The sequence below is a fragment of the Myotis lucifugus genome, unplaced genomic scaffold (genome assembly GCF_000147115.1).
Source record: "Myotis lucifugus unplaced genomic scaffold, Myoluc2.0 scaffold_9, whole genome shotgun sequence".
Classification (NCBI taxonomy): domain Eukaryota; kingdom Metazoa; phylum Chordata; class Mammalia; order Chiroptera; family Vespertilionidae; genus Myotis; species Myotis lucifugus.
The window spans coordinates 4,898,350-4,915,018 of record NW_005871057.1 but is presented as its reverse complement, the minus strand read 5'-3'; the positions used below and the strand labels follow the sequence as shown (position 1 = coordinate 4,915,018).

At 37.0% G+C, this 16,669-nt stretch overlaps 1 protein-coding gene across 3 annotated transcripts in view; it reads right to left on the bottom strand.

Moving 5' to 3' along the window:
* The window catches only part of ACSS3 (acyl-CoA synthetase short chain family member 3), a 151,477-nt gene that overhangs the window by 84,858 nt on the left and 49,950 nt on the right, over positions 1 to 16,669 (bottom strand). For 2 of the 3 annotated variants that reach the window (XM_023749760.1, XM_006083969.3), the window contains exons 3-5: positions 6,946 to 7,134; positions 1,727 to 1,774; positions 1,392 to 1,478 (exon numbers count right to left, since the gene is read on the bottom strand). In XM_023749760.1, the coding sequence (XP_023605528.1) occupies positions 1,392 to 1,478; positions 1,727 to 1,774; positions 6,946 to 7,134 (324 nt within the window). Of the gene's footprint in view, positions 1 to 1,391; positions 1,479 to 1,639; positions 1,775 to 6,945; positions 7,135 to 16,669 lie in introns of all 3 variants that reach the window. The other variant, XM_006083970.3, reaches the window with a different exon arrangement.

Sequence of the window (16,669 nt, the reverse complement as noted above, 5' to 3'; positions counted from 1 at the left end):
TACTAGGTATGACTTTGGGCTATGATTTCTCCATGACTCGCTTTCTTCATCTGCTAAATGAGGCTAGTAATAGCATCTACTTTATGCGTTTGTGAGAATTAAATAAGAAGTATTTGAAAGTACTCAGCATCAGACCTGGCATAAGTTCTTTATAAATTCTACATGAATTCATACATGTGTGAATAGCACACACATACCCACATAAATGCTTGTGTGTGTGTGTGTGTGTGTGTGTGTGTATGTTCCTTCCCTTCTCTAATCTTCTCTCACCCAAAGACTTCTTTATTGCTGACATTGCATTCCCTGATTTAGAGCAACAAACCTTTTTTAAAGGTCATCTGAAAGAAACTTAAAATTCTTCTTTGACACAGTAAGAATATTAAAATCATTGAGTGCAGCAATTCATGAGCCACAGACAACTAAAACTTTACACAGGAATTTAATGTGGTGAAGAGAATTGCTAGGTGGTAATCAAAATGACATAATTTTTACTGCTCTCTGTTCTTACATCTTATCATTTAAGCATTTTTTTGCAGATAAGCTCTCAAGAGTTCCACTCTAGTAATTTTTTCTTATGCAAAAAAATTTAATCTGCTAGAAACCCAAGTTGGTCCTACTATAAATACCTAAATATGTGCTTGAATGCAAAAAGAAGGTCCAATTTACTAGGAAAAGCAATTGCAATATATATTCATTGATGTATTATACTGTTTTTTTTTTCCTTCATGGATCACAGAATAATGTATCTGTTTAGAATATTCAAATATTGTTTTCCTAAATATAATTTTTACTTCTGAACTAAATACCTCTTTAAAGTTTTAAAAAATAATTTACATACACAATGATCATATCTTTCCACAAGGCAGGATAGCTCAGGGAGTAGGCAGGCAGTCAGACTGCATGCATTCAGGTCATGACCCTGACACTAGCTGGGTACGTTTCTCTCTCTTCATCCAATTCCTTTTCTTTAAAATAAGAATAATGCTATCACCTAGTCCTAGGTCACAGTTACCCAGAGGATTTTTTTAAATGATTCACTAGTAGAGTGTCTTAAAAATCATATGGTAGGCAGTCAGTAAGTGTTACTAGCACTATTATTATGGCTATAATTTATATTAATAAATGATATCCCAGTAGACTATACAGACAATGAACTCAATAATAATATAGCTATTTCTGTGTTTCCACCTTTTTTATTTTAAGCTAGTTTGTTTTTTATAAAGAGAGAAAGTATCACTCATATCTAATATCTTTTTTTGCCAAAAATAGAAAGTATATTCAGGAAGTATATTTAATAGTTCATAATTTAAAGGGTTTGTATGAAATGATCAAAACAAGAATCATCCTTAGCACTTGTTATAAGCAAGAACCAAATTCAATATTCAGATTACCATATTTGGACGATTATAAATGAGAACTTTATCTGGTTTGTGTTGTCCAATTCTCAGCGCTTCTTCTAGAAGTGGCATGTATTCTACCTATCACTCATATCTAATATCTTTTTTTGCCAAAAATAGAAAGTATATTCAGGAAGTATATTTAATAGTTCATAATTTAAAGGGTTTGTATGAAATGATCAAAACAAGAATCATCCTTAGCACTTGTTATAAGCAAGAACCAAATTCAATATTCAGATTACCATATTTGGACGATTATAAATGAGAACTTTATCTGGTTTGTGTTGTCCAATTCTCAGCGCTTCTTCTAGAAGTGGCATGTATTCTACCTTCCTTCCAGGTTCAATGCCAAAGGATGCTGTAACCACCACCTTGGGCTACAATTAAAAATAAAAATAAAAAATGAGAAAGCTTAACAACCCTAATTGAAGTGATCACAGTATTTCAGGTGCAGGCAAGCAGTTTAACATTTCTAAAGAAATGCTTGAATAATTTTGTTCTCTATTGACTAAATAAATGACCTAAAAACCAATAAGCCCTTTTTAAATGTTATAAACCTAACCACTTCCACATAAATCTCACTTACCTGTTCAAAATTACACGTCAACATGCTTTCAGCTACTAAGTATGAGCTGCAAAAATGCTTTCCAAAGAAGTCATCAGGCCAGTGGATTGGCCATGAACCAGTAAAATGCAAGCTTAGGGGCCCCTCACTTGCAGAGGCCCCATAACAGTTGGCTGTGGCTGAAGTTGGAGCATTTTCTTAGGTGGAGGGGGTGGGGGTAGGAGGGCAGCCCAGTTGCTATCAGGAAGTATTTTTAACTGGTTTTGTTTTGTTTTGTTTTTATGTAAGCATCTCTGCTTAAATGCCTAGAGACCACCGAAGGAAGGAAACCAAATCTCTGATAATTCCTTTATGATTCTTTTTTCATTCTAAATACATTATTCATTGTCTATAAATATTTGTAATTTCGTTGTATTGTTTTCTTAAAAGAGCCCCCAAATGATTTAGGCTTCAACCCCACAAAGCCTGATCCTGCCTTTGTCATTAAGACACACGCGACACTTTTCTTTACCTGACAACTTGCTAGTTATTGAAGGTGTACATAGATGGAGCCAAAAGGCATGCCTGGAAGAGGCCGAAGTTAGGTGACTCTCCCTCCCTCAGTACACTCTGGGCAAGCCTCGGATGTCCGAGTATGTCAGTGTTCCTTCATCCCCACCACTGGACAGGAAGCTCCCCCAGGCCACATGTGGGTCCCTTTCACCTCCGTGTCTGCTGTGTCTGGCACAATGCTTGCCATACCATAAGCTCTGAATAAATATTTGTGGAGCTGAACCAAAACTCTCCTTAATTTGCAAAAACAAACACGTCATTATTCTTTTACATACACTATTTCTTCACCAAGAAATCCAAAGCAAACAGATAATAAATTATTCAGGAGATAGATAATCAATCAGAGATAGTGAACCTATTCCTGAATTCTAATTTCTGGTTACAACACATTTCATCTAGAGAAGGTTTATATTATGCCCAATATATGCATATACAGCACTTTCTGCTTTTTGAATATCATTTAATATTCACAGAGCTGAGGCTGTGTGCAGTTACATAGCTTGCCCTAGGTTATAAGTGGTGAAATGAGAGAGAGGCCCATTCTGTCTGATTACGGAAATATTCTCTTTTTGCTACATCAAGCTGCCTTTAAAAGGAAAAAAAAAGTAAGTCTTATTTCCTTTTATTATATTTTTAAAGGTCAGACATTTGAATATAATTCACATTTTAATATCTTTACTACTTACAAAAATAACTCTAGATAACATTCCCTAAGATTAGAATTCTGAATAAATAAAAATTACACATCAAATTAAAAACATCTAGAATATATCAAAACTTGAGTAATTTAATAAAGTCAAAATTAGACTCTCCCTCTACAAAAATAATCCTTTTTCACATTTCTATTAGTCTTTTATTGGAAATTTTGAGACAGGATAGTAAGAAACTAAGAAAATTCCTTGGCAAGTGGAATGGGGAAACTGAGACATATAGCTGAACAACTGGCTGAGCAATTTACAGCCAGATAATAAATTGCAAGGGCAGACTTCCCTCAGTCCTGGTCCCTCTTTAGTGACATTCTTTGAAGGTGAACTGACCAGAGAATGACCCTGATACACTCATTTTGATGAATCAGCATATGAAAGGACACTTTTGGAAAGCTGATGAATAGTCTATTGAGATCCTCACTGGAGAGCTCCCCTAAAATTCTAGTCTTTAGAAAGTAGATTAAACAAACTTTAATACAAGGGACCCAGTGGGCACTTGCTCTCTTGAACATGGCTGCACCTTCTCTTCAGGCATGTATCTTTGCTTTCTCTCTCCTGAGCGCTAAGGGTCCCCATGAGACTTGCAAGCAGGGAAGCAGTGGGTAGTGCCAGCTTGTCCAGGGCTAATCCCCTGAACCCATCTCCAAGGGCCCTCCTTCTGCCTCTGTTACTTGTTTCCTGAGGCCACACTTCTGCCTCTGTGACTTTCTTTCTAAAAGGCCAACGCATCTCTCTGAGCAACCCGCATCTCTCTGAGCAACCCACTCTAATCTTCTCTTCCAGAATACTTTTGCTTTGCATGCTCAATGAACTTCCTCCTGCACTCGAGTTCTTGGTTCTGAATTCTTTCTTTGCCAAACTCAAGAACTGAGAGCCACTAACAGTTTTATTTGGTCTTGACTGACTTATTGCAATATATTCTTACCATCTTCTGTTTAAAATATAACTTTTTCTTCAGCCTATTTATTTGAAAATCATGACATCAAAATCATCCCTGATTTCAACTATTAATTGTATCAAAATACCTCAGATATACATCTCTATCTCCATCTTCTTGCTTTTAATTTGACATGATTAAAAGTCTTGCCCATAAAATAATGCATTTATTGCATAAAATTCTTAAAATGTGGGGTGTGTGTGTGTGTGTGTGATAACAACTCCTCCACTGGTACAGCATACATTTTATAAATACTTATTTTTTTTATACATCTCAATTTCCCCACATCATATGAAATTTTACAAGAAGGAAAGAATACATCTCATACCTTTATCCAAATGGTGTTTAGACTTCTGCAGGTAAAAAACTGGAGTCTATACCTTCCTCAGAGAGGTCCCCACTGCCCACTGATTTGCAGGTCAGTGATTGACTGATATTTCCCTCTAGATTTCCCTTCATAAGCACTAACTCAACATGTTTAAAAAAGAGAGAGAGAAAGAGAAATCCAGCCAGTTAATCCACAAACCAGCTTCTAGTTCTAATAAATGATCTGTTCCAAATGAAGTCAGACATGCAAAACTTCACTGAATGCCTAGCACTCAGGGGACCTTCAATACACAGGGTGTCCCCAAAGTGTATACATACTTTGAGTAATTATAAAGGCAGTAGTTATTAAAAGACATTTAATTTTCAAAATGTAGTAGAATCTACAGACATTGTGTGTATACACTAGTTTCCTTCCTTGTTAAGAATGTCTAATCTTGGGCTTATAAAACTCTAAGGCAGTGGTTCTCAACCTTCCTAATACCATGACCCTTTAACATGGTTCCTCATGTTGTGGTGACCCCCAACCATAAAATTATTTTCGTTGCTACTTCATAACTGTAATTTTGCTACTGTTATGAATCGCAATGTAAATATCTGATATGCAGGATGTATTTTCATTGTTACAAATTGAACATAATTAAAGCATAGTGATTAATCACAAAAACAATGTGTAATTATATATGTGTTTTCCGATGGTCTTAGGCGACCCCTGTGAAAGGGTCATTCGACCCCCAAAGGGGTCGTGACCCACAGGTTGAGAACCGCTGCTCTAAGGTAAATCATCGTTTACTCTTTATTTTAAAAAAAGAGTTTATTGGTTTTTAGAGAGAGAGGAATGGAGAGGGAGAGAGTGAAACATCTATAGAGAGTGAAACAACAATCTGCCGTCTCCCACACACCCCACACTGGAGATGGAGCCCAAAACCTGGGCATGCACCCTTGACCAGGAATGGCACTGACAACCTTCTCGTGCACGGGACAATGCCCAAGCAACGGAGCCACATGCGCCAGGGCAATCATCTCTTAGTCATATAACAAACAACCTTCCTTTCTTCATCTCCCCACTGCCATTACTCGCCTGTACATCGCCCACTGCCTCACAAACAGACCACCTACCAAAGGTTCTTATTCCAGCCTCTCACCTCTATCCCACTCATCATATGGAAAGACTTGCCTCCTCTTAACATTGCTTAAAACAGGACACTTGTCTGCTCAAAACCTTTGACTGGACAAGGTCTACAGGATCCAGTTCAGGCAGAAACTGCCTTTGCAAGGTCACCTGTCTCTCTTCAGTCACATTGGTCTATTCACTAGCCTCCAAATGAATGTTACGCTTTCTTACCTCTAATGCTAGACTTATATTGTTTTCTCTCCTTTTGGATCCCATGAGGTCATTTTCTTCAACTAGCTGAATTTTAGCCAAAATCTAAGTACAATCTCACTTCCTTTGACCACCCAACTAAAATAAATCTCACTTCTTTGACCATCCAACTGAAAGAAATCAGGGGTCTGCAAACTATGGTTGAGAGTCACACCTTGCCCACTGCTATGAGTTTTTCTATGTAGCATCTAAGACTGCTTTTGTGCTACAACAGAAGTGCTCAGTAGTTGCAACAGAAACCATGTGACCCACATGCTTAAAATGTTTACTATCTGTAACATACAAAAAAAATTTTTCTGATCAATGCTCTAAATCAGTGGTTCTCAACCTTCTGGCCCTTTAAATACAGTTCCTCATGTTGTGACCCAACCATAAAATTATTTTCGTTGCTACTTCATAACTGTAATGTTGCTACTGTTATGAATCGTAATGTAAATACCTGATATGCAAGATGGTCTTAGGCGACCCCTGTGAAAGAGTCGTTTGACCGCCAAAGGGGTCGCGACCCACAGGTTGAGACTGCTGCTCTAAATTAATAAAATAATAATAGCTAGGTTTATTTTATGAGTCCTCTATGTCAGGCACCTTATCAAGTTTATTTAGCATCCAATTTAAACTTGTCACTCTACTCTTCACTGACACCCTCTCTTATCCTCCGTGCTACCCCACCATTTCTGGAAGCATAGAGTATAAAACTAGTTATGTGTCCCCACCACTGGGTAAGTATCATTTATTATCCTGTTCCAAGGATAGTACCAAGCACATAGTGGGAGCTTAATAAATATATGTTGAATAAATAAATTAGTTATTAGTTATTTTACTTGTCTTATACACTCAAATATATGCCACACTAACTTATATTTTATATTCCTCACTGCACCTAGCAAGATGCCTTTCATGTACTACTGATGCAAAAATAAAATTTTGATTAACAGATATATGCCAAAGAAAAAGTAAACTTTAGGGTATCCTGTATTAAAGGAGGATCTAATAAGTACAGATCACTCTTGGATGATTCATCCGCAGATATGGCTGTCCTATACACACTACTGCTTGATTTCTCCAAATAAAGCACTTACCTTTGCATGATCAATGCGGGTACTTAGTTCTTTGGATGCAAATCCCCCAAATATGAGACTGTGGATGGCTCCTATCCGGGCGCATGCCAGCATGGTATAGATTGCCTGAGGGATCATGGGCATGTAGATAACCACGGTGTCACCTTTCTGGACACCATGCTTGACCAAAACACCAGCCAGCTTAGAGACCTGTAACAAAATCATTAGATCAGCAAAGTGTTTTCTGTGTTCTTTTACTAAAAAGTTAAGTAGGTAACACAATAAGATGATCGCCCTCTTGTTAGTGAATTAAAGAAGCCTGAGATCCATATTTGATGATGATGATGATGATGATGATGATGATGATGATGATGGTTTAGATAGTGACAATAATAACAGACATCTGTATTATAACAATTGACTACAAACCAGCTTACTATTATTAGACCATATGAACTTCATGGCTTAAATGGCTTAATTATTCATATAACAACATGTATTCTGAGCAATTATTACATGTCATATGTTGTATGCAGAGTTGGGAACACGACATTGAAAAGCAAAGACAAACTTGTTCCAGTGGAGCTTTTATTTTAAAGGTAAATCAGTCACATGAATAGAAAATTAAAATGATTATAGATTTAGATATATGTTGGGTTAACTGTTGAAGAAAACAAGTATGTATTATAAAAGAAAACAAATCACTTATACACTTTTAAGGTAAAAAGACAAAGTGCATTATTATTATTATTTCTATTTTAAAGATAAGGTAACTGAGGCTCGGAGATAATAAATAGCTAATCAGAGGTCAGAGAGCTAGAAACTGGTGTAGCCAAGATCTCATCACAGTTCTTTTGACTTCATGCTCTTTGCCTCAAGTCAATTATTTTTCTTCATAGTTTTTATGCTAATTATCTATACAAAGTGACAGCCCTCTATATTGAGACCAAATCTACAAATGTCTTTATTCTCTTAACATGTGTTTTTGCAATTTCTAGTAATAAAAACAAAACAGATCATAAGTCCATACATGATATAATTTATTGCAAGAAACCTTTCCCTGGGCAAATACGTGGGAGGTATGCCCAGACCTAACAGAATAAGACATTCACCCTTTCTTTATTTTAAAAATATATATTGAGTACCTATATATGCCAGGCACTGTTTATTGAAACATTAGTAAACAAAATTAGATAAAGGTCTTTATCCTCAGAGTGCTTATATTTTAGCAAAAGAAATATTTATAATAAACATAAGTAAATTATGCATTATGTTAAAGGTAATCAGTGCTATTGAGTAGAGGGGAGTAGAGCAGAGTAGAGGGGACTGGAAGTGCAGGGGGTATAATTCTCAATGGGACAAACAGAATAGACCTCACTAAGAAAGTGACATTTTAGCCAAGACATGTGGCAGGTTGAGGATAAGTGTATATCTGTAAGTCTACTATTTCAGGCAGAGAGAATACCAGTACAAAGGTGTCAGGGTGGTCAGATGTAATGACAAAAGGGAACAGCAGGGAGACTAGGGGATCTGGATCAGAAAAAAAAAAGGAAAAATATGGTTGTAGATCAGGTCAGACAGCTAAAAGGGCCTGCAGGGATCCGGTGGGTGACTGGGAGGAATATGTTATGTTCAAGATAATGAGCAGAGAAGGCCTGAAAGAAGGAAGTAGGCCACACGGCTATTTGTGGTTCCCTTCACTTCAATCTGCCGCTCCTACTTTTTGAACAAGTTTAAAGGATCTGAATCCTGACATTCTTAATTATTTTTTTCTTTTGATTTACTTCCTCTGTTCAGATGGGGAAAGATGTGGTCAAGGTTAAGAACGTTGGTGAAAGAAAGTAACAACTATCTAAGCATCTTATTCTCCGCTACATTGCAAACTATAATTCAGTGCTACTTTTTAAGAACTCAAAGCTGCCCCGTAGAAAGTTACAAGAAGGACACATCAAAATAATATAAATTATGCACTTAAATTCTATGTGGAATTCAGAACCAAGATAAACACTGAAAAGTCATATCCAAACATCTGTGTGCAATCTCTGCAGAAAGTGGCCATGCTCCGTGATGATGTTACTGCACTTCCCATTTAAGGCACAGCAGCGGGAGAGACCAACAAGAAGGGCTTGTCCTATTTACAGCCATAACCTCAGCATCTCCATAGTGTCTGTTGATGAATAAAATATAATATTCAACAAGTCTCAAGCTAGCAATAATTCAGCAACTTTATATTCCAGTTCCACTTCATAATGTTGTTGAAAGATGCCAACATTTTTTCTGTTCTCTAAAAGAAGTAAAATAAATAAATTCAAGACTGCCCTCGCCAGTTTGGCTCAGTAAATAGAGCATCCGCCCTGGGACTGAAGGGGCCCAGGTTTGATTCTGGTCAAGGGCATCTACCTAGGTTGCAGGCTTGATCCCTGGTCCTGGTCCGGTCAGGGGTGGGAAGCAACCAATCAATGTGTCTCTCACATTGATGTTTCTCTCTGTGTGTCTTTCCCTCTCCCTTCTACTCTCTCTAGAAATCAATGGGAAAATATCCTCAGGTGAGGATTAACAAAACAAACAAACAAATAAACAAATAAATAAATAAATTCAAGATCTTTTTTGAAAGAAAGATCTAAAACTGGACAAATGTTATTCCAAAATACATGTGAGCCAACATATTAAAATTAGACGGTTTCATATACAAACGCAGCTTTCTATTTTCTCTAGAAAAATTAGAAGGTCTAACAACACTGGGTTCCTGTTCTTGAATGACAACAATCGATTGAACCTGCTCAGTTTGCCATACAGCTCGCCATTCCCTGGGTCTATTTATCACGGAGCTTGTATTTTTCTTTCCGTTCTGAATTTAAAATGTATTGTCTACATCCTGTTTATGTTATGTGCTTATACCAGACCTTCATAACCACAGAATATGATATATGCCAATAATTGATTTTTCTCCCACCCACTTCTTCCATTTATATTGTCTGCTTGGCTCCTGTAGGCATGAGTTGTTAACCACTGTCCAGAAGACAACCCTTGTCAAATTAGGCTGCACCAGATCTCTATAACCGCTAGAGGGCGGGCATTTGGCCTAGTTTACCTTGCTTCTTGCAGCTAATCCTCAGTGTTTTGATATTTTGCTAACCATATCACAGATGCCCTAAAGACAAAAGTTTTATATAATCAATAGAGTAAATTTATTTTGTAGTGCTTGTTAGGGGTAAATGTCACTCCAGTAAAATTATCTATTGTAACTTCTAAATTTAAAACATATATGTATATATATGAGAAAATGAATGGGAAAATATGTTTCTGATGAGACTTCTAGTAAATAGGCTTATGAAAAATAAAACAGTAGCTCACAGCAAGAAAAAATAAATGGACATTGATTTAATTTTAAAATATTTAATGTTTCATTAAAAATATTCCTTATGAATATTAAATCAAGAGTTGGTTAATATGAGAGCCCCAGAGCAAAATATTTAATAGTCTTGTCTCAGATGCAAATAAAATCATTTTGAAGATAAGCATAGGCTACAGTGAGCGATACGAGGGAAAATCTAGAAATCCCAGTCACCTAGGAGTTCACAATAACTCAAATAAAGTGCTATGAAATTTTAACACAAAGGGCAATTTGATGATTGCTATTTCAGGGTTCACCTTGTTTTTGACTTTCAAATTAAAAAAAATTATCAAGAGAAGAAAAATGGATATTATTTTTATTCAATGGCATCTATATTCTTATCGTACCATAGATGTCTCAGTATACAGATAATTTTTATTATTTTTCCAAAGGTAAAATATGTTCACGCATATCTTGTATAACCTATTGTTTTTCAACTGAGGAAAAAGTTAAATCATCTGCAATTCACCCGATCCGTATTCATCTTTGCACCTTCTTAAATATGTGTTTTAATTTATCAACAACTCAATAGCTTTACGTCAGGCATACACCACTCAATTTGGTTTCTATGCTGACATCAAAGACAGTGCATATCCCATGCAATCATGGCCAGGCTGTGCTCCTCTGCCAGAGTGAGGATAACGGAGCTGCGAAGGAAGGCTGGCGACACAAAACACACGATATATTAATTTAGATACGACAATGCTCGCTTCTTTCCACTAAGAGTATGTGAAGTATCCTGTCACTGATTCCATTTTGTATGTAGTATCTGCTCTGTGTCCTATACAAAGTCAAGTATGCAGATGCAAAAATGAGGAAGACATGGTCATTAAAGCAAATACATTCTGAGTCCAGGAGAAAAGAGTGTGGCCCCAAGAGGGGCCACGTGTTCAACCTGACAAGCTCAGGAGAGGCCTGCATGGTGGCCTTACAAACTCAGAGACCCCAACCACACAGGATGGTCTAAAATTAAAATGTCCTACCTAAAAGCGAGTCAAGCGGGTAATCAAAGTGGGTGTTTTCCTATTTTGCCTTCTCCCACCTCCCTAATGTACCCCCAGTGGATTTCATGTAACCCTCCTTAGACAGCCTCCTTTGATTCTAGTGTGTAAAATAAGCAATGAAACTGCCATTCTGGGGAGCATTTTCTCAATCCCTCGACATCTTGCTTCCTGGCAACTGTAGTCAGTTTGCCTCAAATAAACTCATAAAAATTCTTACAGGTTTAGATGTTTCTTTTTTGCTTCCCAGCAATTGTAGTCAGTTTGTCTCAAATAAACTCATAAAAATTCATAGAAGTTTGGATGTTTCTTATGTTGACAATAGCATACATAAATAGTAATGATAAAATAAGAAAATGCAACAACAGATATTCATGTAATGTAACATAGTATGCACATATATTTGTTTTACCCGCAAAGTAAAACTTTAAATTTTCTATAATAATTAAAGCATAATATGCAAATTGACTGAACAGTGGAATGACCGTCTGGATGACCTTCCAGACGAAGTCGGGGCTGCGAAAGCCTACTCTTGCACAAATTTTGTGCATCGGGCCTCTAGTAGAATTATAAAGTAAAAACATACTAGTACAAATAATGAAAAAGATTTCAATAAAGTTTTTATTTATTCACTCTGCAAAATCTTCATTCAAAAGAAGCCTGTGGATTAGTATAATTTCATGAGCAAATGCCCATAACACAAATATAAACATTAGTGGAAACCAACCAAACACTATGTTCTAAAGCAGTGATGGCGAACCTGTGACACGCGTGTCAGAGGTGACACGCAAACTCATTTTTTTGGTTGATTTTTCTTTGTTAAATGGCATTTAAATATATAAAATAAATATCAAAAATATAAATCTTTGTTTTACTATGATTGCAAATATCAAAAAATTTCTATATGTGACACAGCACCAGAGTTAAGTTAGGGTTTTACGCTGACACGCCGAGCTCAAAAGGTTCGCCATCACTGTTCTAAAGAGTATATTAGCACTTGCTTCACAAACAGCACAAACAGCCAATGTGTCCATTGAAAGAAAATCCTGTTTATATGACAAAGATAGTGTTGGTATCCAAACAGACAACAATCATGGGCAACCTCAGAACCATGTCAAAGAAATCTATACAAAGAGAAGACAAGAGAAAGCATATTTTCAAGCTGCAATGATGTCACACTGCAAACCCTGGTCTAATCACTGAAAATTGAACTAATTTAAAAACCAATAATAATATCTGAGAAAACAGTTCACTAAAATTAGGGATAAATGAGCTGCTCTTCAGAATTATAGAATTTCTCACAGAAAGAGATGATTACCTAATCATTTTACTTTTAAATATATTAAGTCAATCATGTACACACACACACACACACACACACACGGCATACACATGTTTTGGTTTTTCTGCTTGGACACACATACAGAAGATAAAAATTTATAGTGAATCTGATACCATTGTAATTAACCTAGTTGTTAATAACAGGAAAGGAGCAAAAGGAAAGCCACATGTGATAGGCATGTCATTTGTGCAGCTTTGCCAGGGAGCTGCCGTTTAACACTCCCAGGTCTACTCTCCACAGATCGCTGCGGGAAGGCATTGACAGGGGGAGAATAGATGCATGCCCAGTAAAGTCTGGGTGGAACAGGGAAGGTACTTGTCTGTCAGTCACATATGGAAACAGGTGATTGGCCAGAGTAGGCGTGGCCATTGCAAGCATGGGAAGATTTGGATTATTTAACCCCCTCAACAAAGAAGTTTGCTGAGCTGTTTTTTGTGGGTTTTTTTTAGGACTCTTAGGACTCTTGTTGCAGGGATCATGCTCTCTTGGCTCCCCTGCATTCGCCCACATGGTCCACAGCCATGTGGATCCCACACACAGTGGACTAATGGATGGCACTAACCTGATGCTGAACTGGACCCGGCTCCAACATGGAAAGGAAACTCCGGACACTGGCTTTGCTTTTCGCTCTGCTGAAGCCCCAGTTATACTTCTTCCAGGACTGGATGAAGGGAAATGGGACTTTGGAAACCCAGCAATATAATTCCACACAAAGGAAAATCACTCATCCTCCCGTGCAAGTCTCAGAAAATTCTTATTATCACAACACACAGAAAAATATATTTTATATTTAAAAATGGAATTCTATGAAGTTTTGGAAGAAAAATTGTAAAATCTTATGTTCAAAACAGTTATTTGCCAGTGCGTTAGAATACATTTACTAACATACTTCTTCTCAAATAATTTTCTCCAAATGAAGGAATAAATATCTTTACTCAGAATAATCATTTTTCTCATTTCCATTTTCTTCAAGGGGGTTTCAAGCAATATTTAGACATTTTAAGACTATGTATTTGCAAGCAAAATGAAAGCAAACTGTTTAATCCATTTAGTTCAGGCTCAAAATAACCACAATTTCAATAATCTGTATGCTTTCAATACTAATGTGATTTTCAGACTATATTTCATAGAAAATTAGTTCAATCCAACATTTCTCTGTGCATATGAGCTCAGAGGCTTGATAAAGAATGTGCTCTTCCATTTCTTTAATATTCATATGCTGTGATTTATAAATAGGTCATCTGAATTTATCACATCTTGAAAGGGACATCTTGTTAATTTTAAAATGTACTTCTATTTAACAATTTGGCTATTGTTGACAGAGAAAATAATACTACATCAAGGAGAAGTCCAAGGTCTAAAAGACTGGAAATGACAAATGTAATTGATGCTTATTAACACATGACAATAGTACAGTGTATGTAATAAAAAGGGATAGAAAATAGTTAATGATTGCCTTCCCTTTTTTTTTTTTTTTACCATTTTACATCTTTCTATTCTAGGCCTTAATGGTCAAGTAATAATGACTTACACCTGCTTTTACTCATTTGCTAGTTTCTGCCAAATTCCTAAATTTCATGGCATTTGTCATTTAAATCAGGTATTTGCCTGAGAAAATAAAGGATGTTCAGAAAGGATAGATCAAGAATTCAGGATGAAGTGGGTAGTGAGATGGGCTGAAGAAATATAGAGATTCAATATCATGTCATTCAGAACTCTAGTAAGCCCAGTTAAGTATGGATTTAGCCTAAGAACACTATGTAAAAATTTGAAAGTGTTAAATCCTCTTTAGAAGTAGGCACTTTCCATATTTTTACAATGCAATGATTATTTCAAGAAATAGGATTTTGACAATAGGGATAAAAAGAAATGATACGATTTGAGAAATACTTAGTGTAGGATGTATTGGTGGTTGATGGATGCAGGGAAGGAAGAGGTGGAAGGGAAGTTTACTAGTAAGAATGGGTCCAGTTTTTGGTTTTAGCAACTGGTTGGTTACAAAGTGATGCCATTCATAAAGTTGGTTCCTTGGTTTGAATTAATGTTCCCTGATAAGCTTGAAGCATGGAGGTGGAAAGGTCAGAAGTTTAAAGTAGACTTTGGAGGGCAGACACAAAACATATTAAAGACATGCTAAAGGAAAAAATGAAAATTTGCCAAAACCGGCTTGGCTCAGTGGATAGAGTGTCGGCCTGCGGACTGAAGGGTCCCAGGTTCGATTCCGGTCAAGGGCATGTGCCTAGGTTTCGGGCACATCCCCAGTGGGGAGTGTGCAGGAGGCAGCTGATCGATGTTTCTCTCTCATCGATGTTTCTAACTCTCTAACTCTCTATCTCTCTCTCTTCCTCTCTGTAAAAAAATCAATAAAAATATATTTTAAAAAATGAAAATGCAGCATTGAAATCCCAGTGGATACTGAGAAACATGAATTTATAGTAAACCCATAATACCTGGAGTTATGTGATTTTTTTTTCTCTAAGAGGATTCACCATATTAAGATTGTGGACAAAAAGGGCCACATGTTAACCTGACTAGCTTAGGGAAGGCCTGTGTGGCGACCTTGCAAACTCAGAGACCTAAAGTAACCACAAGGGATGTTCTGAAATTAAAACTTTCGAACTAAAAGCAGTTAATGGAAGGTAGTCATGTCCTACGCTAGAATTTTCCCTGACAAAAGTCAATCTTTAACTTAACTAAGCCTGTCTTTAGTCCTTTGCATCTATAATAGTGTTACTGTAAGAAACATTCAAACCTATAAGAAGTATTGTGAGTTTATTTGAGCAGAATCTTAATACTCCCTGGCAAGTGTCAACAGTTTGGCTCAAATAAACCCACAAAAATTCTTCACAGGTTTGAGTGTTTCTTACATTAACATTACTTGGTGTAGTCAGCAGGATTCCAAAGAAGCTCACCCAGAACCATCCCATGGACCCAGACCTGGTGCTAGGATCCAGCAAAGGGCCCATTAAGCCTGCTGGTTCTTGTCCATTGGGTGAACTTGGGTGAGTTGTCTCTTGGATCCAGGACCTTCCCTTGCTTTTTGGTAGAGGGTCTGCCTTTAATTGAGCTTATTTTTAAAATCCTCAAGGTGGATCTAAGGTTAAGGGTTTACAGAACCCAGGCTAAGGCGAGACTGGAGAAAAAAAATTGGGTGGCTGGGTTTTATTTTGGCTTTTCAATTGCAATTGGTTTCTGAGAGTCTGAGCAAAAAAAAAAAACAAAAAAACCCCTTGCTCATATAAATGAGAGCTGAACTCACTCAGCTCCAAAGATAAAGGGGCACAACCTCCCTAGAGTCTGAATCTTGGTGTTCTTAGGCAACTAAGAATCTTTGTGGAGGTGTCAGAGGTAATTCCTTATGATGTGCAGGAGGCCCATAGGGAAGTCCTAACTCAACTGTGATTAACTGACTTGCTCCTCCAAAGGCCGCCATAAGGCTTGGTCTGCCAGGGCCCCAAGCCCTTCTGGTTGTTGTAGACAGCCGGAAGAAAAACTGAGGCACATAAAAGGGTTGAATGCGACTCAAGGGCTGAGAGTCTCATGGACCTCCACCCATAAGCAGCACACTTCAACCCATTACACAACATCCCTAGAAACTTTGCTCTGACTGCAGCTTTCCCAAGACGTCAACAAGGTTCTATGCTCACAAACTGATGCTGCTTCAACCTTGTTTTTATATCACTTAATTGTTATTGATTGAATGTGTATAAAATAACTTTATATTGTTATTATCCTCCTTATGGTTTCCTAGTGGAAACAGTATCTGTTTCCCCAGACCCCCCTCCTTTATTAGATATGAAAAAACGTAGGTACCTGCTAATCTTTCCTACCTACTAGACAATAACATTCTGATTGTAAGCTATGATAATAAAGTTAATGTTTTGTTGGCCACACTCAGGTCTTCTTCTACTATCAATATAAGCTTTGGTACGTTTTTTTTCTCACTATATATATCATAAAGGACCACATCCTTGTCAAAGCCCTCTAAGAACACCTCTCTAATAATTC